Genomic DNA, 27,534 nt, shown 5'->3' on the forward strand with positions numbered 1-27,534 from the left:
AGAGATAGAAACATCAATGATGAGAGTCATTGATTGGCTGCCTCCTGCATGTCCCCGACCGGGGATCGAGCCCGCAACCCGGGCATGTGCCCTGACTGGGAATAGAACCTGGATCTCCTGGATCCTAGGTTGCTGCTCAACTGCTGAGCCACACCCTGCTGAGCAAAATTTAATTATTTGTTATATAAAATATATTCAGACCTGTACTTTATTAAGTGTGTGGTTATTAGGATGTCCAAAGACAATTAGCTTTAGGAAATATTTTTGTAGAATAACTTGCATATTAACTTGCAAAATTATGCTTGTGTAGTTCTACTTTTCAAGGGTGATGAGAATAAAAAAATGTCTAACTCAGAAATTTTCTGGGTGCCCGGCCGGGCGTGGCTCAGCAGTTGAGCATCGACCTAGGATCTGGAGTCAGGGCACATGCCCGGGTTGTGGGCTTGATCCCCAGTATGGGGCGTGCAGGAGGCAGCCAATCAATGACTCATCATTGATGTTTCTGTCTCTCCCTCTCCCTTCCTCTCTCTGAAATCAATAGAGATGTATTTAAAAAAATTTTTTTCTGGGTGAAGTTGGGGAAGATGGTGGGAATGAAGAATTTGGAAATGGAAGGAGAAACATATTTAGCAGTTAGCTGGTCACAGTATGTTATTAATAAAGCCTTTAAAAAAAGTATTAAAGAATTTGACACATTGTTTTATTGGAAATGTTTGCACTTTTACCTAGAGAGCTATAGAGGGTGCTATATCCTTAAGAAAATCACTGGTTTTAACTAATTATAAGAATTTTTTTAGGCCAGAGCATTGAAGTTTACTTACTTCTCTTGGATATACATCTTTTTTTTTCCTTTCTACTATTTTAACTGAAATTAGAATGACAAATGTTGCATAATTAATATAGTTTATAATGAATATTGATCTATGTACTTGTTTGCAAAATGTTTGTCTTCCAGATTCTTTCAATATAGATGAAATTATGATTTCCCTACTTTTTACTGGTTACAATAACAAAGGTTTATTTTCCTACCATCTGTTCTCTCCCTTTCCTCTCAAATTGAGAATTGTATTTTGATTGGTAGGCTTTACAAGCAGTCTCTTCTCCTCTTCAGATGGGTCAGAGATAACCAAATCGTATAATGGGACTGTATGCTTAGGTAGAGCATTATACCCTTAGGCAGCTTAGGCAGCTCAGAGGGTATTATCTTGAGAAGAAAGATTGTTAGAACAAAATAAAATTTAAAAACCTGGGCAAACTTCATAAGTTGTTTTGTTTAGAAGCTGATTAATTTATTATTCAGATAGGAGTTTCATAAATTCCAGACTTTACTATTCCCTGATTTTTCTGAGTTAAAAAATTTGTGTTTTTATTGTTTTTGCTAAACAATACTAAAAAAAATTTATTTTGCCGGCAGGGCTTGAATTATTAATTTTGATCCATTTATTTAATAAGAAGGGGAAAGAGCTCATGGCCCTCCCAAAATAGTAGTTAACCCCCATCCCACCCTCAGAGTTCTAGTCAGTGACATGAGCATCATTCACATTTCACTCAGTGCCCAGTATTCAGATGGTGGCATACTCTGCCCCATCGAACCACCCTGAAGGCACAGGGCAACTGTTGCCAGTTTTAGCTCTCAGCATAACCGGTTATTCAAACCAGGTAAGTTGGTGGGCTAAAGTCCAGTCATAAGCTTATAAAATTTAAGGGGGGTGGGGAAGGCCGTAAGACGGGGAGGTAGGTCACTCATGCTTTTCGGCTAGTGACTCTGGATACAGACTTCAAGAGAGGTCGGGATAGGTGGACTGTAGATTTCTGATGAAAGAATCATCCCTCGAGGAAGAGCTGAGATGTGTCATACAGAATAGTTCTTCCTGCAGAGGGCATGAAGGGCAGTTGATCCTCCCTTCTAGGAGACAGGAGGTTCTAATACCATGAAGGTAAGACAGAAGGCTGATGGAGAATCCTGAGGTTTCAGCCAAATGTGAGACTGGTACACATATAAAGGCTGAAAAGCCATGAGAAACCCTCAAAGCCAATTCCCACCTGCATACACTGGCTCTGCAAAGTGCTGCTGGAAATTCTTGCTGTGAACTAGTAAAAAGAGACCTCCAAGAAGCAGAAAATATTTAGAGAATATTCCAAGATGGCATTTTTCATATATATGTATATTTAAAATTAAGAATAATAAGACTGCCCAGCCGGGCCTGGCTCAGCAGTTGAGCGTTGACCTAGGATCCAGGCGATCGGGGTTCGATTCCCGGTCAGGGCACATGCCCGGGTTGCGGGCTCGATCAATGACTCATCATTGATGTTTCTATCTGTCTCTCTCCCCCTCCTTCCCTCTCTCTGAAATCAATAAAGACATTTAAAAAAAAAAAAAAGAATAATAAGACTGATTCAAGCCATTCCCTGTGCGAAAAAAGAATAAAAGAATTTAAAGTGAGACCTCTGCTATTCTAGTTTCAACTTAGGTGTCACAGTCAGCTTGTTACTTTCATTTGGGAAGAGAAGATGTAAAAGTTTCTTTCATTCAGAAGGGAAGTATGCTACTTACAAAAACAGAAAGGCAGGGACAGACTAGGAAAGGAAAGTAACTTAGGATTCAGTCTCACTAGTGCTGAAGAATTTCAAAATTATTTGAATTTGGTCAAGTTAGATGGGGTGGTATATTTTGGAATAAAAGTCAGTAAAATGGCTGTGTTTAAAAGGATACAAAAAACATGTTAGATAAGTATCTATCTAAAATGTAGGCAGCTTTAAAGGATTCTGGCCCAAACCTTGCTGGAAATGTCTTCCTTTTCCTGAGACAATATTTTAAATATTTATTATGAAGTTTTATATTACTAGTTCCAAAAAAAAAGTAAGAATATGTGTTCCTATTGCCCCCCCGGCTCTCCAAAGTGAAAATATTTTTTCATTATGAGTAAAAGGATTGCTGTGGTTCAAGCTTTCTTACTGAACACATGTGCTCTGTTTGTTTGTTTCTCTTAACTGTCAAGGCACCGCCTTCCATGGTCAACAATGAACAACGCCAGCATGCAGAGCACATATTCTTATCATTTAGGAAATCGAAGTCACCATTTGCAGTTTGCAAGCATATTTTGGGTAAGTATTTACTTTAAAAATATTTTTGCATAATCACTTCTAGTTTTTCTATCTTGAATGTTACATATTTTAAATTCTTTTTAAAATAAGCAGGTTTGTACAGTTATAATTTTTCATTAATAATCATTCTCTGAAGTGATTTTAAAGATATCCCATATAGCCAGACAGAAAGTGTTTTTTAACTTTAGATTTCCCACCTCAATAATTTTATTATTGGCCATAACATGAAGGCTGTTAAGAGTGGAAAAAAAAAAATCTTAATATATTTTTCAGTTGTTTTCAAGTATGATCTCATTTATTATAGGAAATGTACCATATCTTATCCTAGTGTTTTAAAATTCAGATTGTTTTGGGAGCTTTCTACAATTTCTTTCTTTTGTCTTTTTTCTTCATAGCTTTTTATTTTTTAATAGTTTGTACTCAGCTTGCTTAGTGAATATCAGTCAGTTCTGTATAGGATATATCACTGTATATCCTAAAATGAAGCATTGATTTTTTTACACTTGTAAAAAAAATTGTATGAGTCCTTATATCTGACATATGTACAGAAATGATCTGTTTCCAAAGATGGTATTTTCATATCTTCTGCCTCTCAGATATTTTATAACCTTTTTATTATTGGCTCTTTTTTTAAAATTGGAGCCATTTTTTGCCATCCATATTTAAGGCTGAAATGCTGAGTTATCCATGACTACAAAATTGGTTAGTGGAGGATTAGAAACTAAAATATCTGACCTTTTGTTCTTGTGCTTTGACTTATCTGTTAACCACCAGTTTGAAATCCCCTGCAATGAAAGTTATAATGTTAAAAATACATATACGGGCTTATGAATTAGAGTTGTTTGATTAGTTGGGTTGGAAAAGCTGCAGGGACTGTTGAGGTCCCAGCCTCAGAGGTGCCTATTGCGTGTATTCATCACCTTGAGGGGTCACTTACCCTCTCTGGGCCTGTTCTCACCTGTGAAATGGGAACAGTGATGTCATGTTCCTTCATGGATTTAGCTATCTTAAGTTGGGAGGTGCAAATGTAGTAACAATGTAGAAAAGCACTTTGTAAATAGTCAGGTAAATGACATGACCCCATTAAAAATATAATAAGCTTAATAAAGGCTATTTTTTGTTTGTAAGGAGCTAGCAGTGGTGGTGAAGGTGGCTCTCTCCCACCTAGGAGTTAGATCTCGCTGTTAGAGGAGCAGCTTTAATAACCACCTTTTAAATTCCAAATGAGGAAGTTTTGAATTTTTTTTGAGTGGTGAATTTGTTTCTGGCACTAAGATAATTTATTTTATGCCTATGGAAAATACTTAACTCAGCATTAAATTAAAAGAAGCAAACTAAGCATCAGCCTTCAGAATTTAACAGACTTTCTTCATCCTTAATGCCTGGAAATTGCTCAGCATTAATGGAATTAGGAAACCATTTTGTTAAACCAGCACCTAAAATAATCTGAGAATGGTTTTCATGGCATGTGCCGTTAACTACATTAACTAGAGTTCCATCAATGTTTCATCTGACTTTCTGTTGTAATTCATTATCATTCTGTACTAGTTGGGAAGTAGTTGATCTAAGTTATAAGTATTTTATTAGAGTGTATTTGTTTATACCACTCTTTCCTTTTTTGAGTATGTGTATTTATGAAGTATTGTTGCTTTGTTATGATTTGAGCTTGTTTTGGAAAACTTGTTTTTCTGATAAAAATTTCTAAAGAAGAGTATTGCCGATTCCAGTCATGCTTCTGAAATCAGTGTGGGTTTTGAGACATGAACTATTTAAAAGCCTGAGTGCATGTATTACAGTCATTAATGTACTGCCAAGCCCTGTGTTACATTAATGTTACATCTAAACTTCACAGAGTATCTTTTAACTCCGTCCTCGGTTGCCACCAGCACAGAAAGGTTAATTCCTCTAAGAAGACTTCTCATGCAAGTGGCAGTCAATCACCATTCAGAATTTTCACATTCTTGTCTAGGGATTATATTTCATTTTTGTAGAATGTTGGGGTAATATATTCTAATAAAGGGGAGACTTTCGCCTTGATGCTTCCCCTTTCTGGCCTCTTAAAATTCTTCCTTTCCCCTTCCCAAATTTCATCATGTTTCTCGTTTTTTTCTCATTTCCTTGTCTTATCTTTTTGTTTTCATTCAAGTTGTAATTTTTTTGCTCTTTTCCGTATGTGCTCACACGTGTGTGCATGTGCATGTTGCATGGCTGTGCATTTTGTCAGAAGAGCACTTCAAACTGTTTCACCTCAGAAGGCATAGGAATTTTCTAGGTTTGTAGGGTCAAATGTTCCTTGACAAAACCTGAGTTCTCTTCTTGTTAAAGAACTGTTACACTCCCAGACAGTGAAGGACTGGTTTAGCACTCCTGGAGCTTTGTGACATTCTTTTGTCCTTCTCTCAGGGAGAAGTGGAATTCTTTTATGTGTTGTCTCAGAAGTAGCCAAAATAAAACAAAATGGTGTGCACGTGTGTGTTATTAAGCAGCCTTTGGGGTGCGTATGTCACCTATGCGTTAAGGCCAGAGAGGTGATTGTCGTCACTGACATCTGGGCTTGACTACTAGGGTTTTCTTTTTTTTAAAAAATACTTTCTGATCAGAACGTAGTGTATACATTTCCTCTCTAACATTTACTTCATTTTAACTTTTGTCTTTATTGCTCTGTCTAGTTTCAGATGGCTGACAAGATACAAATGAATTTTAGTTATGTAATTATTATTAAAGTTACGAAGTAGGAAATGAAGGTGTCCTGCTAAAGTGGCCTAAAATAATTAGTCATCTAGACTGTGTCCTAGTTAGTGGAAAGCCATTCTAATTAGAAATTCTAGATGTGAAGATGTGGCCATTTCCAGCATCTCTCCAACAGAGAGAAGAATAAGCCTCATATACTGTGGGTCCTGCTGGCAAGTTGCCAGACCTCCTGCAAGTAGCTTTTGAACTTTATGTTGGGGGTAAGTGTAGTGTATGAAGGCTGAACAGTTTTCATGAGAAAGTGTAATTTGCTAGGTTAGGAAAATTTCTTCTTTAAAGTTTGGCTTTCTTTTTTCCAGATTCCTCTTTTCTTAGAGAGCTTCTTATGGGGTAGTAATATAGAGATCTTCATTTAATACCAAGCAGAGGAAAAGAGTTACCTTGAGCCTTACCTGGGAAGCTCAGTTGGCTAGAGCATCATCTGGTTATGGCAGGGTTTTGGGTTCAATCCCTGAACAGGGCACCATATAGGAATCAACTAATGAATGCAACAGATTGGATGGGTTTCTCTCTCTCTCTCTCTCTCTCTCTCTCTCCCCCCCCCTCTCCCCCCCCACCCTCCCTCTCTCTCCCTCTCTCCCTTCTCTCTTTCTCTTCCTCCTCCTTTCCCTCTCTCCCTCTCCCCCTTCCTCTCTCTAAAAATCAATTAAAAAAACAAAAGAGTTACCTTGAAAACTTTGAAAGTCATTCACCTTTTGTAATTGTGCTCCCAGCACAAATAGTTAGGAGTAAGCATGTTCCATTGCTCTTGAAGACCAGAAGGTCCTTGTTTCGTCTTACCTTTCTTGGCACGTGCAGTTAGGGGTGGATCAGTATTGTTCAAGGACCGCACCAGCTTTGTGATCTTGGATTTCCGATTTCTTTCTTTATCACTTGGTGCTTCCGTTCCTTTAACTGTAAAATGCAGGAATTGAACTAGGTGATCTTTGGAGGTCTATTTCTAAAATTCTGTGAGTCCCTACAATTTTGCTTTCTTGTTAAAATCCATGGTTAAGGATTTTAGGTTTCTTGTTCTTAAAATTTTTACTGTTTGTAATGGAGTATGAAGATAGGCAGAAACCATCATTTTGTTTCAAAAAGAGATTTATAAAAAGAGATTATTTGAGTTACTTTTATATAGCAGTACTGTATTTCTCCTTAAGTGACCTAAATAGATATAGCTGATTTCTGTTTAAAATTCTCTTTTAACAGAATGCTTATTTTTCTCCTGGAACTTTAAATGCATCTTTTCGTTATAGGTTTACATTTTTGGAAACTATTGCTTTATTTATTGGTTCTATTTTAAGTTTTCTAAATTTTTGTGAGTTGTGATGATCATCTCAATTAGAATTCATATAAAGATAGCATGGAATAATAAAATGTTAAAAAAGAAGGTGCAAATTGGCTTCACTTATTAGTTTTGGTATTTTCAAAATTCCTAGGTAGTAGTGTAATGTAATAGGCATTTATGTAGGGTATACTGTTCTCTCACATTTTTATGGCTAATTGTGTCAGGATCACTTATAAGATTTTTAAATGACCAGAACTTGAATAGGAGAGAAAATGGTGTGCCGGACTGTATCTTCATGCTCTTCTGATAATTTCTTGAAGGTGCTATTCTTTGCCTAGAGTGAATTTCACGAGGCTTTCAGATACCCATGTCCAGTGATCTTGGCAAATAACCTGTAGTCTAATCATAGATTTCTCATGGATTTTACACGATGGTTATTTTTTGGAGCGTCAGAAAATTTCCACTTTTTCTTGACTTATTTTGACTGTTTCTCCCTTTTGATAATGCTGTTTGGAAACTGACTGGAGTTGTATTGGTGAATAAAAGAAAAATAGAAAATTAATATAAAATATTTTTAAGTATGTTAATTTTCTATTTTTCCCCCCCTCAGAATTCAGTTTTTAGTTTAGAAACTATCACTTGCTAGTTAAGGCTGGATCTTTCTAAGTGTAGCTTTGGGATTTTACTCAGTTTGATCAGTATTGCAATCAGAAAATTCACAAGAACTTCTCACCTTGTGTAAATTGTTAATTTTTTTATTTTATTTTACTTTTTTTAACATTTTGAAAAAAATAACATCGATTGTATTTATTTCTGAACTTGCTATTGGAGATGGGTCATCCTGCTGAAAGCTTAATTACTTAACATTGGAATATTTTAACAGCGTGGCTCATCACAAATAGTAATGTTCAAAGACTAGTTTATTAAGGTATTTTGCAGATACCAAGTTCTGTTTTGCACAGGGTGAGAATCTCTTAGGAAGTTTTCTGACTGCTTTATATTTTTATTTTATTTTTTTTAAAGCTGTGTTATTTTTTAGTTCTTCATGCTTTGGAAGTAACAGTTGAAGAGAGGTGAGGAAAGTTTGTGAAAATTGTGATCGGGGATTAGCTGCCACCTGCCAGAGGTGTCTTCTGAGAGGAACTAACCTCTTTGTGGTGCTAGAGCAAGGTCACTGGATAAAAAAAAAGAACAGGTAACCATCTTATTCCTTGTCTGAAAAGTTCAATTAATAAATGCAACGTGTTCAAGGGAAGATGAGCTGCTGTTTACAGAAAGTATCTAATTCTCTCCTCAGAAACAAGCAAGGTGGACTATGTCCTCTTTCAAGCTGCCACGGCCATCATGGAGGCAGTGGTCCGGGAGTGGATTCTCTTGGAAAAAGGCAGCATCGAGTCACTGCGAACATTCCTTTTAACCTACGTCTTACAGAGGCCCAAGTAAGTACACAGAAGAGGTTCTGCTGAAACACTTGTGCTAAGCTTATCCTTTTGGAGCTTTTCCCTTTGTTTTTCTTTATTTTTTAATCATAGACGCTGTGGGTAAGTTCTGTGTGGGGCTCATATTTTAAAAACTCATACACATGCTTGGCCAGTGTGGCTTAGTGGTTGAGCATCGACCTCTGATCCAGGAGATCCAGGTTCGATTCCCGGTCAGGGCACATGCCCAGGTTGTAGGCTCAATCCTCAGCAGGGGGCATGCAGGAGGCAGCCGCTCAATGACTCTCTCATTGATGTTTCTCTCTCCCCCTCTCCCTTCCTCTCTCTGAAATTAATAAAATATATTAAAAACAGAAAACGAAAACAAAAAACTCATACACATGATTGTAGCATGTTTTTCTAATTAGTGAAATAATGATTTTTTTAAATTGAATTCATTGGGGTAACATTGGTTAATAAAATTGTATAGGTTTCATGTGTACAATTCTCTAATACATCATCTGTACATTGTATTGTGTGTTCACCACCCAAGGAAATAATGATTTTTATATGACCTTATAATACTAGGTGTTATTTCTTTGAAAAGATTGTACCGGATGTTAGGTTTTTTGTTGTTTAGTTCTGAAGATTTTGGTTGTAAATAAAAGTTAATTTTGGACTCAGTTGAAAAGCCTTTGTACTTGTTCTTCTTTTGGTGCTTGGTAAGCATTATAAAACAGGTGAGTATCCCAAGACAGATGAGGGAGAAATCAAGTACATTGACAAACTAAACATTACCTATATGTGTATATAGAAATGTATGTTATACGAAAAGGTTTTAGAAGAAAAAAGCACCAAATTCTTTAACAGCTCCTTTGGAGAGGGGCTCTCATTTGAGGAATGGGGTAAAGATGAATTTTGTTTCATGTTATACACATTGTAGTGTTTAAACATTTTACAAGATAGTGTACATTTATTACTTTATGATTTTTTTTTTTTAAATAAGAGGAAAATTATCAGCCATACAACTTTTTTGGGGAAGATTCATTTATTACCTTTTTTTTTTTTAAGTTCCCTAAATGCCAAGTCTTCTTCTAGGAAGCCTTGGGTGCACTTCTTTTAGGAAGTCTTAGGAAGTCTCTGTGTTTTGGTGGTTGGATACTTTTTGCATACATGTTGTTCATTTCCAGGTTCAATGAAGAAAATGTTATGTAATTAGAAATGCTGGTAATGAGGAATGTCGATTAATGGTGATAAACATGCATAAAGCTTTAAAAATAATTTAGAGCATACTGTTACACCTTCCTTTCTACTGATTGTTCACTGGCAGTCTTCGAGTTTGTAATATTGATTCATAATTATTGGCATGACTTTAGCACTCAGTTTAGTGCTGACTGCTTTACATGCATGACAGAAAAAAGCTAAGGTTGCCTAGCCTGTTAGTATTGCAGGTTTAATAAATAATGTGTTCTATAGATGAGTGGATATACATGTATGTGTAAGGTAGGGAGAATGGCTTATTTTTTCTGGTTTTAACAGGAAGAAAAAAATTGCTCCAGTTTCTAACCTTTCTTTTTTTTCCTTCCATGCTGGTTTTCTTTCTTTATTTAAATTTTATTTGTTGTTTGATGAGGGCACTTGGGTGTGATACTAACTTGCCCTGGAGCTGCTCATTTATCACAGCTCACTCCCCTTCCTCCTGAACTTGGGAACTACTGAGTTCTAGAAAGCTTAGTAGACTTAAAGGTGTGGCAAATTTTGATTGTGGGTATATGTGTGATTCCTTGTATTATCCAAAATAACCTCACCCTTACGTCATTTTGATTAGTTCAGGAATATTTTAAAATTGTTTATAAAGTAATAGTACAGTGAACATGCACATGCCCTTTCCCTAGCAGGGTCTCAAATAACGTTTTGTCATATTGGATCTCCCTTGTGTGTGTATATACTGTGTGTATACATGTATATGCATCTTCTCCTGATCCATCTGGAAGGATGCTGCAGAAATCGTGATGCTTCATCCTTAAACACTTCAGCATGACTTCTAAGGGCATCGTCTTCATACTCTATTATCTAATGTAATTCTGATTTCATATTTGGATATTCCCAATTGTCTGAATAACGTTATTGATGTCCTTTTCCTCCTTTGTAGTTTATTTTTTCGATCCAGGATTTAACCACAGGTTTAGTTGTCCTGTCCTTGTAGTCTCTTTGTTCTAGAATAATCTTCCTTTTTTGTCTTTCATGAAAAACTTTTTATCTAGTTGGATGCCCTACAGCAGGGGTGGGGAACCTTTTTTCTGCCAACGGCCATTTGGAGATTTATAACATCATTCATAGGCATACAAAATTATCAACTTAAAAATTAGCTATGAAAAAAGTTCCTAGATTTATTGAATTTCGAGTCCTGCAAGTCCTGCCTGTGGTTGCCTTGGCAGGGTGAGACCAAATAATTTATTGGTCCAGCCCGCGGGCCAGGTATTACCTACTCCTGCCCTACAGGGTAGATTAGAGTCAGTTACAACTTTCAGTGTACTGCGTAGGTCAAACACTGCAGGTTATGTAGGAGAGAATACTGCCATTTCATGCACAGAATTTTTTTTTGGTTTTCTTTTTCCTCCTAATTAAAGCGAAATTTGCATAGAGTGAAATGCAGGGTACACTTTTATTTTTTAATACATCTTTATTAATTTCAGAGAGAGTAAAGGAGAAGGGGAGAGAGAGAGAGATAGAAACATCAGTGATGAGAGAGTCATTGATTGGCTGCCCCCTGCACGCCCCCCACTGGGGATGGAGCCTGTATCCAGATATGTGCCCTTACCCGGAATCAAACTGGATCTCCTGGATCATAGGTTGATGCTCAATCACTGAGCCATTCCAGCCGGGCATAGGTACACTTTTATAAAGAGGCAGTAGATCATGGTGGTTGAGAAAAGGACTCCCACTCCTGCCCCTTCTAAATCTGTGACCTTGGGCAAATTATTTCACCTCTTTGTGCGTTAATTTTCTGATTATTAACTAGAGTGAATAATAATATTGTACTCAAAAGATAGTGATGAGGATTAAATGTAATAAGTTTTGTGAAGTTAGTTTATATAAAAGTCTTGCATATCATAAGCACCCAGTGTTAGCTATTATTATTTATTTTCCTAGTAATTTATAATTATTTTCAATAGAGATATTTAAAACTACCTTTATGTACATTCTTAGTAATAGTATTCAGTTTTATGTGCGTTTTCTAGTAGTCAGTGAGTACTAATATTTGAAACTATTATGTCCCCCCAAAAGTGTAAAAATTCCCTTTGGTCAACTCATATTCTTTTTTTTTCTTTTCATATATATTGATTCCAGAGAGAAGAAAGGTGAGGGGGAGAGAGAGAAACATCAATGATGAGAGAGTCATTGATCGGCTGCCTCCTGCACGCCCCCGACTGGGGATTGAGCCGGCAACCCGGGCATGTGCCCTGACCGGGAACCGAACCCTGATTGCCTGGATCCTAGGTTGATGCTCAACCGCTGAGCCACGCCCAGCCGGGCTCAACTCATATTCTTGATCATAATAGAATCTCTCTATTTGCTTAAGGAATGCTTTCAAGTGTTTGTTTTGAAGAAACAGTTTTCACTTTAGTCTATACACAGGGACATGTGTTCATTCACATAAATTTCTAACATGCCTATTATTGGCAGGCATTATACTTTACTATGAGACTACAGTAGCAGCAGTCCTAGCATGGAGGCCAATCTGAGAGATGAAGTTAAACCCATGGTAACAGATGCTTCGTGTTATAACAGAGGTACAGAAGAACCCTCTTTAGTGATGACCAGCCAGGTATAGGGGCGCTGTTCAGGGATGCTGTCTGGACAAAGCAATTTAGAGGCCTGGAAGTGCGTGAGCCTTGTGCCAGGAACTGAAGGAAGTTCAGTACACCTGCAGTTCTGAGTGTGCGTAGAAGGGGTGACATCAGAGGGGGGAGCCAGCACCCAGCCATAAAGAGCCTTAGGAGTGAGTGACCATATAATTTTTGTCCAAATGTGGACACTTTTCAGAGTAAAAGAAAGCACTATTAATAATTATGTTGAACATCAAGTAAATTGGGAGTGTCCCAGGAAAGTTGGGCTGTGTCCCACTGCTTATAAGCCATGTTAAGGAATTTGGGATTTTTTTGCAAGAGCATGAATGGACCAAGAGGGTATTATGCTGAGTGAAATAAGTCAGACAGAGGAAGACAAATACCATATGATTTTGCTCATATGTGGAATCTAAAGAGCAAAACAATTGAACAAACTCATAGATACAGAGAACAGACTGATGGTTACCAGATGGGAAAGGGGTTGGGGGGCTGGTGAAAAAGGAGAAGGAATTAAGAAGTACAAATTGGCAGTTAGAAGATAGTCACAGGGGCCCTTGCTGGGTAGCTCAGTTGGTTAGAGTGTCATTCCAAGTTGGCAGGTTCGATTCCTAGTCAGGGTAACCAATGAATGCATAAATAAGTGGAACAACAAAGTGACACTTCTCTCTCCCCCCCTCCCCCCCTTCCCTCTCTTCCCCCTTCTTTCTCTCAAGAAAAATCAATTAAAAAAATGGTTACAGGGGTATAAAGTACAGCATAGGGAATATAATTAATAATATTGTAATAACTATGCATGGTGCCAGGTGGGTACCTAAATTTTCTCAGGGATTATTTTGTAAGTTATATAATTGTCTAACCACTATGCTGTACACATGAAACTAATATAAAATAATACTATAAGTCAACTGTAATGGAAAAATTGGGGTGTTATTTCAAGGGCACATGGTGGTTGTATCCTTGTGCATTCTAAAGGCTGCATTGCAAAGTTCAAGGTTTTGTTTTCTGAGGTTTACCTTTAAGAAACAGTTGTGAAAAGGCAGTTAAATCTCTATGCTCTTGTCTAATGGGCTTTTTACATTGCCCCCACTTGGGAGCAGTGCTTCTGCCACCACACTAAGGAAGATATCTTAGAGATGAGATTTTAAAAAAAGATTTTTTAGACTTTGCATGTTTCCATACATTGTCTTGGATAGTTAGCATGTTGCCTTTCTACATTAAAGGGGATGGATATAAGATTATACAAGTGGTTGGAGATGGATATTAGGTCAGAATTTCTCTCTTAGTTGGTGGAATCTTAATCTGGCTCTTAGTGAGCTGATTTACATGTATCGAACACTGACTGAAGTAGCTAATGCTTACATAGTGCTTAGTGTGCACTGGGCACAGTTTTGAGAACATTTAATTCTTGTAACAACTCTGCTGTTGTCCCCATTCCACAGATGAGAAAACTGTGAGTGAGTGTTAACTATCTTACCTTGGGTTACATAACCAATGGATAATAGAGTGTGGATTTGCACCCAGGTCTTCTGACTTTGGAGCCTGTGCATAACCAGTAGGCTACACTCCATTCAGACATAAGCAGGTTATTAGGAATTCAGGCATAATGAGAAATTTGGGAGTGTTATTATATTAGAATTATGTAAAAGTTTTCACTTTGATCTTTATGTTTTACAGCCTCCAAAAGTATGTTCGGGAACAGATTCTCTTAGCAGTAGCAGTAATTGTAAAAAGAGGCTCACTAGATAAGTCAATTGACTGCAAGAGCATTTTTCATGAAGTCAGCCAGTTGATCAGTAGTGGCAATCCCACTGTGGTAAGTGTGCTAACTATTCACATTTGTAAACATTTAATATTTGTATTTTGTATTATACAGACACCATTACAGCAATAGTAATGGGTATCTACATGAAAGAAAAAGCAGCTTTTGTTCCTGTTTTTTCTAGTTTTTTCATATGTATATGTACTGTAGATATAGTGTAGTTCGCTTTTTCATTTGATCCAATGTTTCCATGTTGTTGTAGATTTCATAAGCATCATTTTAATGATGTAAAATATTATAAGCTAATATACCACACTATGCTTCACCATTTTCTTTCTATTGAACATTTCCTTCCTATTTAATAAACACCTTTGACAGCTACTATTGATAGTAGAAATGTTTGCATAAAATATGAAATGATATCTGACATAACACTTATTAAACGTTGCTATACCAATATATATACTATGTATAGCAGACTGTGACTACCAGGTGTCACTGTCAACTGAACAAATTTGAGAACCATTGTTCTTGATTGAATTACTCTGGAGAGCCTGATTAGCTTGTTCCCCTTTCAGTCTTGTGTCTCCCTTTTGGGAACTCTTTGTGCCTGCAGAATGCCTGTTTGGTTGTAGTCACTCTGTCATGGGCAGGAGGGCTTGGGGTTGGTATTAGTGATCAGCTATGATTCTTGGTTAGAATAATTGACCTTTATCAGTCACATGGCATTTAACTCATGTAAAATTGGGATTGGTACTACCTGGCTGTTCTGATTCTCAGGTATTAAATCTTTAAATGTTTTGGGTAATTTTTTCACTTTACCAATTTTTTAAATCATTTAAAAGATACAGTACCTATGTGAGGCTGTATACCTTACAATTCTTTATGAATATTTTTTATTTTCAGTGGTCTCTCAGTGAGTGTGATTTTAATCATTTTATTGATGGTTTGCGTTTAGGAGGTCAAGGTACATTTTAGGGGGCCTGCACACTGTCCCTTCCTTTTCACAGTGTCTTGGATCTCTTCTCTCCCCACCTCTTACCGTGCACAGATGTGCTCTCACCTCTGCTCCAGCCATCTTCCCACCACTCTGGCTGGGACTCCAGAATGACCTGCCAGGGCCTTGACTGAAGGAATACGTAAGCAAGTTGTCAGGACTTTGAAACTTCCTATATAACCCTGAAATTTTTTTGTTTTACCTTTGGAAGTCATCAGTGGGCATGTGTCTGTTCTTTTTTTTTCTTATCAGTTTTTTTGAGGAATAATTTATATGCATTACTGCATCCATTTAAAGTGTACACGTGGATGAGTTGTGCAGTTGTACCAGTGAACTACCATCAGAGTCATGATATAGAGTATTCCTATTTAAATTTGACTTTTGATTGTGTGGATATTGTTTTCTATGCCATGCTTGTGGCAGATTCTTTAAGAGTAGATGTGCATGTTCTATACCTGTTATCTCTAATATGTGGCCACAATACCAGCAAGGTGGTGGCTTTTAATCATTTGAAATGTGGCTGGTGTGACTGAGGAACTGAATTTTAAATTTTATTTAATTTTGGTTAATTTATATTCAAATAGCCACATGTAGCTAGTGACAACCATATTAGACAGTGTAGTTCTAGAGATGTTGATAATTAGAGGTCTAATTTTATGTTCTTTTCACTTAATCTTAGTGTTGTAAAGTTTATTTGTTTATATAAAACTAGCAACTTCAGCCCACCCATGAACCAGGAGGTGAGGTTCAATTCCTGGTCAGGGCACATGCCCGGGTTGTGGGCTCTATCCCCAGTAGATGAGAGAGCCCATCAATGACTCTCTCATCATTGTGTTTCTCTCCCTCTCTCCCCCTCTCCCTTCCTCTCTCTGAAATCAATAAAAAACATTTAAAAACAAACAACTAGCAACTTCAAAATGTTTATGTTTGAATTACTACATTTTCTGAGGCATTTGGCTTGTTTGTTTGTTTTTAATCCTCAGCCGAGGATGTTTTTTTCATTGCTTTTCAGAGAGTGGAAGGGAGAGAGAGAAACATCGATGTGAGAGATATACATCGATTGGTTGCCTCCTGCACTTGCCCTAGCCAGGCCAAGGATGGAGCCTGTAACCCAGGTATGTGCCTTAGCGGAATCGAACCCGGGACCCTTCAGTCCTTGGGCCGTTGCTCTAACCACTGAGCCACACCAGCTAGGGCTGGCTTGTTTTATGTAGTGAGAAGTTCTCCTGAAAATAGTCCCCAGGTAAGGTTCCTTTAAAAATATTTGAGGTAAAAATAACTGGGGAGCTACTTTTTACCTATATTAATCATTACTCTCAAAATCTCTCTCTTGGTGTACATGGTATCCATTTCTGATGAAGAGTTTTGCTTTTGATGTGCTGATGCTTCAGGGTTGCCTTAGTTGTATAGCGGTACTCTTGTTATTTGCATGAATTTTTGTTAACGATGGCCATGTGTGCCATCCAGTGGTGGCTGTTATGATGGGCAAGGGAAGAACAAGTGGTAGAGACAACTAACCAGAGCTTGTGGGGAAGGTTTGGCACTGAGGCTGCTACTTAGAGGTGTTATCCTAGTCCACTGCTCCGAGTCTGGTTAATCTTTTTGTGTTAGATTCTACTAAGGGCATGTTGTATTACGTGACATTCACAGTGAAGGAGTCCAGCTTGTTAAAACTGACCAGGAATGGAACCAGTAACTTTGGCATCCATGTCATAAGACTAATGCCTTCTCCCTGGTTAGTAGAATTTCTGTGCTCTGTCCTTACCCTCCACAAATAGCTTCTTGGCACCTGGATGCTGAAGGTAAAGGCTCAGGAGTCCCTTGCCTCTCTCAGGAATGAGCACAGACACGGGAGTTGACTTCCCCACTTCCTTTTCCCTGGGCAGTTTGACCCACTCCAAAAAGTCATCTCAACACAACCTGGCAATTGGACTTTTTTGAGCCCCTGAAATAATTGATGTTCCGAGAGTGATTGGAACAGATGTCACTATTAGAGAAGATTTTGCTCTATACACAGTGCATACCCTTAAGAATAGTGGGTAAATTTAATATCCTTATGAAATATTCCAAAACAGAAAGATTTTTTTTCAAGTTTAATTTCTACTAACAGAGTTTACAGACTTTTTATAGCTGTAGGACATCAGTAGTGGGAGGTATAATGTAATTTCAAGATTGCCGGATGAATTTATTATGGTGACTACACTGAAAACATTAAACTTCAAAAGTACTGCATTTATGTGGCAAGTTTAGTGCTCACTGTGGCCATCCCTGTTGTCCTTGCCTGGTAGTTCGCAAAAAATGAGGTTACAGACCATTAAAATGTTTTAATGTACGTTCCTCTCTCTTTCTCTTCCTCAGACTGTTGAGAAGTTTTGGGAGCGGTACAAGAATTTACTTAAGGTTTTCTTAGTCTCAGAGACATGAACAGCAGTGGGAGAGAGGTTTAAGACTTTATAAGAAAGGAGAATGATGTATGTATAGCGGTATTCTTGTTATTTGCATGAATTTTTGTTAGTGATGGCCATGTGTGCCATCCAGTGGTGGCTGTTATGGGCAAGGGAAGAACAAGGGGTAGAGACAAGTAATCAGAGCTGTGGGGAAGGTTTGTGTTGGCTAGAAACTTCCTTTATAAAGGTGATTTTAAGAGATATTTGGAAAAAGATAATTGATGGATTTCTGTGAATGAAAGAGGTTGACCTCATGCATTGAGTGAAACTGTAGTCTGGCTTTCACTCTTCCCTTTCCAAGAGTATATTTTTTGGTGGTCCATCCCCTTGTACTAGTCTAACTTACATGTTTAAATAAGTTTGGGGGCAGTATAGCATGATTCACTGATTTTTGTTGTGGATTAACACTTAGGGGCTGCCCAGCAGAGGAGAGAGCACTCAGTGAGTTTAGTAAACATTCAGCAAGTGTTGATGTCCCCATTGGTCTTACCCCTTTATTTATATAATCTTAGGACCTGAGTGCTACTAAATTATCTCTTTTTCTATCAAATAATATTTTAAGTGTTGAAAGTCAGAAGGAAGTATTTATGCTATTATCCATGAGTGAAAACTAATTGTGTAGTTAAAAAAATAGAAAACCAACTTATTAGCTCTACTTTTAATGCTTTAAGAAATATTTTATTTGTCTTGATTCTCTACAGATAATTTTATGGAAGAATATCTAATTCATAAAATATTTCCTAAGGAGATTATATTTTTTAGACACAATACATTTTTTCATGTATCGTATGTATTCTTAGAGCGATTATGCTTGTATAGTTATTAAATAATAGATTATTTCATGCCCATCTTTGTGGACGGGCTGTTTTCCCTCTACGGCTGTAAAGGTTGCTGAGATTGCTTCATCGCAGTTTGCAAGGGCCAGGTCTGTTGTGTACTAGGTTGAGAGGGATAGATACTTCCTAAGGAAAGTAGCTAAGTTTTTTATTTGAAATTAATGTTTAAGCAAATTTTAATCTATTTCATGTTTGTTTTATTTCCTTTGAAAGTAGGTATATATTAAATCTCTTAAAGCTGTTTAATTTAGCATTTAAGTCTCTTTTCTTTTTGCCATGTGAGAGAGAAGTGAGTGAGAAACTCACTTGTCCACAGCAGCACTGCCCTGAATGTGACACTAGCTTAATCTCTCTTATTACAAGTCTCGTTTGCTTAGAGAAGCAGCTGGAAGTCTGTATGTATGGCAACCTTTCATAAAGTTTATTCTTGGTAATAAAGCTCCTGGGGTAAGAGCCAGGCTATTATAAGAGACAGTCCTCCCTCTGAACAAGAGTATTGTATTTTGTCAGCTGGAGTTAGTGTTTGAGTATCTTGTGCTTGTTATAGTAAGCTGGTGAGTAAGGCAAGCTATCTCTTAGGATATTTTTTCACCATCATGAAATTAATGGCGTTTACTTGAAATGAGAATGCTGCTGTAAGACTTTATTGTGAAGACAACAGTTACTTAGTTGTTAGTGAATTAACTTGTGGACTTTCAGTACTTCAATGAAAGAGAACAGATTAGATGATTTCATAACCTTGAAACCTCATTGAGTTTCTTCTGCTTGTTCTACATATTGAAATTTTCTTTTTAAATTTATCAACAGCTCAAAATATAGGGAGTACATCATGTATTCATTTTTCACTTTCCCTTTGTATTAATATAGTGTTAAGGTGTAGAGATAAAGTTGATTCATTAATCCAGGTAACTGAGCTTATGCTCTGTTACTTTAGTGATGCTCTCGTTTGGCTTTCCCTTTTTTAATTGATAACCTGCCTTTTGATTTTAGTTTGGTGGAATGTAGATAATCAAGAAGTAGGACCAGAAAAGCCAAAATAGGTGATTATTTTGTATGATGATGATAAAAATCCTGTTGCTTCTTCGCCTTATGGTAACCTGCTCCATTTACTTGGTCCTTTTCCCTGCATGATTTAATTTAAACCTTAGGACAATCACATGAATAAGGCAGGGCAGAGGGTGGTGACCCTTTTTGTAGATGAGAAAAGTGAGGCCAGGACAGAAATGAATTGCCCTCAGGTGCCTGAAGTAGTAAATCATGGACTTGTAACCCAGATTTCCTGACTTCTTTGTTTAAACAGTGGATTTCTTGTACTGGACTCCAGAAAGAGCCCTGCGTGTTGTTATTTCGAATTTATTTTGGATATAGTTTTAATAAATTGTATTATTTGGTTTCTAACTTGTTGGAAATGAGAATTATCAATTTAGGATGGCTTGTTAGTGCTAGTCACGTTGCCAACAGCATGTGTGACACCAGACAAGGATGACTAAAAAAAATGGGAGTAACGTAAATCAAAGAGCCCGGACTCTGGTGCCACTTGGTCATGGCATGCAAGGCTATGCATTTTAGTAGATTCCAGGTGTTTAGTATTACAACATCAAATATTAAGTGCCTTAGAAATAAGTCTTTTGAAAATATTTACATATAGTAAGTTCCATTAAAAATGTTTGCTACATTTGGAAAATGAACAGATACTGACTTAATTCTTTTTTATTTTGGATAAATGAAGCCTTGCAATGTTTAACCTCTTATAAGTCTCAGACTTGTACTAATAGTATTTATTCATCTAATAAATACTAGTTTAATCCCTGTAAACTTTAGTAGACAAACTCAGTCTCCTGTTTATCAGTCAACTTTGATCAGATTTCACTGAAATTCACCACTCTAAATTATTTAGAACAGCTTTTGTTTTTGATCCTCTTGAGTATCAGTCACTGTCTCCAGTACAGAAATAATATCTAGCCCTGACTGTGACAAGGGGTAAAGAGGCAATACTTGAAGGTACAATAAAACCTTGATATAATGGACTAATTCAGGCGAGGGGTTGTCCATTAAAGCTGAAAGCCTGTTATATAATAAAGTAGGGTTTCCGAATGTGTATGCTAAATAATTGACAAATTAGTTAACCTGTCTTTACTTATATAGACAATGTTTGTGTATTTAAAATTAAGTATGTATTGCCCTTGGCCAATGGGCTCAGTGGTTAGAACGTCGACCTGCGCACCAAAGAGTCGTGGGTTCAATTCCCAGTCAAGGGCACATACTTGGATTGCAAATTTGATCCCCAGCCCTGGTTAGGGCATGTGTGGGAGGCAACCAATCGATAGGTGTTTTTTGCTCTCTTTTTCTCTCTCTTTCCCCCCCTGCTCTCTCTAAAAAAAAAAAAAAGGGGAAAAATATCCTCAGGTGAGGATTAACAAAAAAAATTAAGTATGAAAAGTTTAATTTTTCTGTATTACTGCAATTTTAAATTTATACTGAATTGGTCTATTAAATGCATGCAATCACCAGTCACCGCCAGTAAACAAACCCACACCGCTAGAGCATGGTTTAGTGCATGTTGGAACATGAGCCAGCATGCATTAAAACTGCTGCAGAAAGTCATGCCACAGGACAACAAGAACCAGTTACCAAGCATGATGTGGTCTGATCATGCACTAATCATTTGCTGAAAATTGTTTACTCTTAGATTTAAATATGTTGACTATAGTTGTAGATATGTAATATTTATGTCAGCGAAATTACTAGATGTTTTTTCCATCATATGGCCTATTTGCTACAATTTGTTAAAAATAACAATGAATTAATAACAAAAAAAAATAACCTGTTATTTAATTATAAGCAAATCTTGGTTGAAAGCATTTAAAAATTAACAGGGTGTTAATTTTCACATATGACATATGGATTGGAATTTTTGTCCATTAAATTGAGGTCCTCAAAATCAAGGGCTTGTGGTGCTAATCAGTGGGGGGTTCAGAGGTAATGCAGTTGGGCTACCCGTTAGGGTCTAAGTCTGAAGCTAGTACAGGGGAACCTTCTTCTACAGGCTAAGAATAACAAATACTTGTGACCTCTCATAGGTGCATTGGATTCCTTCCCCTTTCCTCTCTCTGTCTCTTTTCTCTCAGGATTACACTTTGAGCTTGCTTCCCAGCTATTGTCATTATAATGCATCTATCCTGAGAGTAACTTTATTCTAAGGAGATTTAATTTAATTGATAATAAAATACTGAAATGAGTGAACACTCTGGGAAATGAGTCTTAGATACCTTGCGATGTGTTTAATTCCTCTTTCAGTAGGGAGAAATACTCTATTGATATGTGCGGAAGTGCTTTTCTCTTAATGTACAAGCAATACTTATTCATTATTCTCCAGGAGTTTCCATACTTTTGGCACCTTTGAGCATTAGCAGTATAGTAGAATTAATGTTTATGATACTGTTCTCAAGTCTTTACGGGGCTTCCAAATTAAGGAGCAATTAAACTGTTTGGTTTCTTTTTTTTTCTTTAATCCTCACCTGAGGATATTTTTTCCATTGCTTTTCAGAGAGAGTGGAAGGGGGAGGAAGAGAGAGAGAGGAACATTGATGTGGGAGAGACACATCTACTGGTTGCCTCCCACATGTGCTCTGACCAGGGCCGGGGATTGAGCCTGCAACCGAGGTATGTGCCCTTGACTGAAATCAAACCCAGGACCCTTCAGTCCTCGGGCCGACACTCTAACCACTGAGCCAAACCAGCATGGTCCTGTTTGGTATCTTTTAATGATGAAAATATCTTACTTAATTCTTTGAAAGCTAGTAATTTTACTTACATTAAAACCAGAATATTTGATTTTTGGTAATAACTTTTAGCCATGTTGCATAATTTATTCTCATGTATTTCTTAAGTCTTTGAGTGGTAAATTTGAAAAGAACACAGTTGTTTTTAAAAATTTGTGTTTTTATTTCATAAATATGGAGAGGAAAAGGGAAAATACAAACAGAACATCTGGGTTGATGGTAATGGTGTGTATATAATGATACCTATGCATTAACACATTGGGAAGCTGTGGACAAATGTTGACAGTAGTGGCCCTGGATGTTAGGATTGTGGGAAATTTTATTCCCTTTTGTGCTTTTCTGTACTTTACAGTTTTTGTTTTTATTTTTTCCCCCTCACCTGAGGATATTTTTTTACATTGCATTTTTAGAGAGTGGAAGGGGGAGGGAGGGAGAGAGAGAAACATTGATGTGAGAGAGACACATTGATTGATTGATTGCCTCCGACCGCGCCCTGACTCTGGGGATCAAACCTGCAACCAAGGTATGTGCCCTTAGCGCAAATTGAACCCGGGACCCTTTAGTCCATGGGCTGACACTTTTAACCACTGAGCCACACTGGTTAGGGCTCTATTCCAGTTTCTTAAAGAAGATGATATATTATTTTTTTAGGAAGAAAAGTTATTTAAACACAAAATGTTCAGAGAGCTAATTCTGTAATAAGAATGTGTTTTGTTTTAATTATGGATTAATAATGTGCTTTCTTTTATGGGTGAATTAGTATTTCCTTAGTGTGAAAGGTTACTGTTTTGGAGGAATGTCTTGATTGCTACATCTCAGAAGCAATCTCTTCCCACTGAGGGTTCCCTTGTGTGACTGATAAAGTTTGTAGTTAAAGGAGACACTTAGTTTGAAAAGTTTTGACTTTTTCTGAGCCATCAAAACCTCAGAAAGGTTCTCACTGCCTCTTTCCTTCTCTCATTTTTTTGGGTTTTGACCAAAAACACATGCATGTAATCTTAGGAAATGTTTATTTCATGCCAAAGTAGTGAAGCTTTGTTGTAACTACACATTTCAGTCATTAGAGTTGTGTTATTAAAATCTAAATATGGTCAGAGTTAAAAAAACATGCTGTTTTGTGGTGAATATAATTTGGTACTCAAAAGTAATTTGTGGCAAGTTGTAAATTGCTTGTGCAAAAATAATATAGATAATTTATTTGTAAGAAGTTTGTGTTTAATGAGCACTGCTGGGTTCATAATGTTCTATTCAATGCAATATTATATAGAAAGGACAGGAGGAAAGCTAAGGCTAAAAGACATAAAAATATGGATATTAAAAATTATTTTCAGAACCATAGGATTTTGTAATACATTGTGTTAGATCCTTATGAGTTTACTTTTCCCTTTGCATTTCATTAGTTTGAACTTAATACCTATTCTCCCCACCAAAGCCTAGCTGTATTTAAAAACTAGGTTCATTGTTGATCTCAACATTATTTAAATGTATCTGTGAAATTTTGATTGCTGGCACGTTAATCATTAATATACCATTTTAAAAGAAACTCATTTTTAGCTCCAATTTTGTTAACTGAAAAAAATGAAGGGATTGTACTTGATGAGTTTTTAAGATCCCTTTAAACTGGAAAATGAAATGACTGTGCAATGAACTGTTTTCTCTGTAAGAGGCTCCTTAGTGCCTGGTTTCTTAAACCGTATGCCTGGGGCCAGGCAAAGACAGTTAACCTCTCTTGCCGATTTGGGGAGGAAGGGACATTTTTATATTTAAACAAATGTATATTTTGAGGTAAAATTACAAAGTGTGTGTGTGTTTAAGTGGTTTCAGAGTACTTCATCCTTTTTGAAAGCAGTTTGGTCTATCCCCCAGGTTCTGTGGAAATTTGCATGTGTTCTCTGTGGTTAGGGCTTCCTGGTGTGGAAAAGTGTGAGAAACTGCTGTAATGTATGAGCTAGTATGCCATCTATAAATATCAATTATACATCATGCTTATTTTAGTTGAGATTAAGAGGCAAATAGGAATTTAATTCTTTTTACATTTTTTAGAGGAAAATTTTAGACATGCAAAAATAGACAAAATAGTATATTGGTCATCCATGGAACCATTATTCAGCTTCAACAAATACCAACTCATGGCTATCTTGGGGAATTTAATTTTATGTGTATTTGCTAAGATTTGCCAAGATAAGCATCTGTAAGGTCAAGGTACCCACATCAGAAGCATTTCTGAACAAAGATGTGGCAGTTGGTGGGTGGGATGACTATTCAGCTGTTGTGTTAGCATGCATAAATAGTATCATCTTGACTTTAATCTTTGGTTGTTCAGAGGAAGTGAACATATTTTTGTTTAACCCCTGGAAATGTGCCAAAATAATTTGTATCCTCTCCATCCATGGCACCTTGACTCTAATCTGTGAATAAAAATGGTGAATTGATATTAGAAGCCTGTTGGATAAGAGCCATCAAGAAGGAAAATCTTCATTTTCAATTTTAAAAACTTTTGAATACTACCTGGTTAATACTTGGGAGACTATGCACTTTCCCTTTTTCATTTGTTTGGAAATACACTTTATAGTCATTTGAGCATATACAGACCTGGACCCAATATCAGTTGACCTTCATTTCTTATGTCTCTCCGAATTTCACTTTCAAATGTAAGATGGGGTATGGATTGTTGTGTGAATTAAATGAGATAATACATTCAACACTGTTTATCTTAAAATACCACTTGCACTCCGTGATCTACTTAGGAGTATGTCCTGAGTTCAAGTCTTGGATGGATTTGGGTAACTGGAGTTGAGGAAGGACTACTAACAATTACTAGGCCACTCCGGAAGGAGAGCCAATCATTATTTTGTCCTATCTGATTTTCTGTTTGGTAGGTATAAAATCTAAAGATATAATGGAAGACCTAAGATAGAGAGAAAATGTTTTATTATGTTTGAACAAATGTGGTATTGAAACAAAATATTAGAAAAATAATGCCTCTCAATTATTTCTTATCCAATAATTATAGCAAACTCTGGCCTGTTCTATTCTGACTGCACTATTGAGTGAATTCTCAAGTTCAAGTAAAACTAGCAATATTGGACTGAGTATGGAATTTCATGGTAACTGCAAAAGAGTGTTTCAGGTATTGCCATTTTTGTTCTTATGTTTTAATGATCAGATTATTCACTTTTTATGCAATCTGTTCCCAATGCAGTGCGGACATTTATTTTATCTGGTTGAATGACAGCCTGAAGGTTTGTCCTGTGATTTCCTAGAATATCATAAAGTGATAGGTTTGGCTAATATAGTTGACAATTTTATTTTTTAAATATATCTTTATTGATTTCAGAGAGAGGAAAGGAGAGGGATAGAAAGATAGAAACATCAATGATGAGAGAGTCATTGATCGGCTGCCTCCTGCACACCCCCGACTGGGGATTGAGCCCGCAACCCGGGCATGTGATTTGACTGGGAATCGAACCCCGATTGCCTAGATCCTAGGTCAACGCTCAACCGCTGAGCCATACCCGGCCTGGCTGTAGTTGACAATTTAAGATCACTTGTTTAATTCTAGTCTTTAAACAAACCAAATACTACTCTAAAGATTCTTAGTTTATTTTGTTCTTTTTGTATTTAGATATCAGTGCTTCAATTGGTGAACTCTCCTGGCCTTAAAAATAGGCCTGGCAGAATGCCCACGAGGGCTGTGTATTTAAAATGTTATTGCAGATGGTGTGGGCTCTTTGTCTTGTGTGTATTGTTTGGCTCTGAAGTAAAGTTATGTGAAGACACTGGCTTAAATCCAAGGGCCCTGCAGCAGAGCAACTGACCCCTCCAGCTCTGTTTAGTTGTCAGACTCACCTCTCCACAAAGTAGCATTTTTGTCACAGTAAATGTGTTCAAATTGGTGTCACTTGAAAGCTCACTGTGGTGAAAATATGAGCAGGCCTGAAAATGGAAAATGTTCCTAAAGAAATAGTGTTTTCCATTGGAAATGTTAAGGTTTTTGTTTGTTTTCTTTTATGGTTCTGAAGGGGAATGCATTTTGAATAAGCTTTTGACAGAAAAATACTTGTGACTTAATTACTGCAGGAAGAAGACCTCCGTCAGATATTCGTGTTAACCGTGGAAGTTCTGCAGGAGTTCAGCAGGCGGGAAAACCTCAGTGCTCAGATGTCCTCAGTGTTTCAGCGCTACCTCTCACTCGCCAATCAGGTCTTGAGCTGGAACTTTCTTCCTCCAAATTATATCCTTTAACAACTGAATAGGTGACAATTATGGTTGAAAGTACCTTGTCTCTGTAGTTTGTAAAACTTGTTGAAAGAAGATAAATGTTTTTTAGAAGTGGAATTTAATTTCTTTTATTTTATAATACACAGTGCAATGGACTGCTTAGAGAATTTAAAATTACATTTGCAACTTTATAGAAGATTGATTAAATGGAAAACTTTACTGGATGTTGGGACTCTTGCTCCCTAAAGGAAGGGCAGTAAGTCTTAGGCAGGAAAAGGAGAAAGATGGGAAGTGCATTTCTATCAAGCATCTGAATTGTTTTCTCCTTGTAAAATGTAATGACTTGGATTTTTTTATTGTCTTTCCTTAAGGCTAATTTGGCGTTCTGTAACTTGATTTTTTTTTTTAAAATCCTCACCAGAGGGTATGTTTAGAGACAGGAAGGGGATAGACACAGAGAAAGAGAGAGAGAGAGAGAGAGAGAGAGAAACAAGAAACAAACATCGATCAGTTGCCTTCCATATGCACCCTGACTGGAGATTGAACCTAAGCTTAGTATGTGCCCTGACCTGGAATTGAACCAGCCAGCTTTCAGTGTATGGGAGGATGCTTCAACCGACTGAGCCACCTGGCCAGGGCTCTAACTTGATTTTTTGGTGGTGATACTGTTCAAGGGTAAATAATAAGGTAGTTATGTTTATTGTTTGAACATCTTTTTCAAGAGAATAATATGAAAATTTTATTTCTAGCAAATTATTTATTAGTAATACAGAAGCAATTGAAATGGGTTAGATTATAGCTATAAATATCTGCCTTTTTTTTTTTTTTTTTAAAGTCCTCACCTGAGGGTATTTTTTCCGCTTTTCAAGGAGAGTGGAAGGGAAGGAAGGACGGAGGGAGAGAGAGAGACAGAGATAGAGAGAGAAACATTGATTGGCTGCCTTCCATAGGTGCCCCAACCCGGACCTGGGCCTGGGATAGAGCCTGCAACCGAGGTATGTGCCCTTGGCTGGAATTGAACACGGGACCCTTCAGTCCACGGACTGATGCTCTAACCACTGAGCAAAACCAGCTACGGCTAAATATCTGCTTTTTAA

General features: G+C 37.1%; 1 protein-coding gene across 5 annotated transcripts in view; it reads left to right on the plus strand.

Annotated features, from left to right (window-relative positions):
- XPO4 (exportin 4) overlaps positions 1 to 27,534 on the plus strand; it is a gene marked incomplete at its 5' end in the record, with an annotated part of 103,554 nt that overhangs the window by 11,875 nt on the left and 64,145 nt on the right. For 4 of the 5 annotated variants that reach the window (XM_081125519.1, XM_081125522.1, XM_081125520.1 and 1 more), the window contains 5 exons: positions 3,000 to 3,105; positions 8,424 to 8,565; positions 14,070 to 14,208; positions 25,230 to 25,346; positions 26,297 to 26,450. In XM_081125519.1, the coding sequence (XP_080981645.1) occupies positions 3,000 to 3,105; positions 8,424 to 8,565; positions 14,070 to 14,208; positions 25,230 to 25,346; positions 26,297 to 26,450 (658 nt within the window). Of the gene's footprint in view, positions 1 to 2,999; positions 3,106 to 8,404; positions 8,566 to 14,069; positions 14,209 to 25,229; positions 25,347 to 26,296; positions 26,451 to 27,534 lie in introns of all 5 variants that reach the window. The other variant, XM_081125523.1, reaches the window with a different exon arrangement.

Source organism: Miniopterus schreibersii (assembly GCF_964146895.1).
Source record: "Miniopterus schreibersii genome assembly, chromosome: 2".
In the NCBI taxonomy this organism is placed as follows: Eukaryota; Metazoa; Chordata; class Mammalia; order Chiroptera; family Miniopteridae; genus Miniopterus; species Miniopterus schreibersii.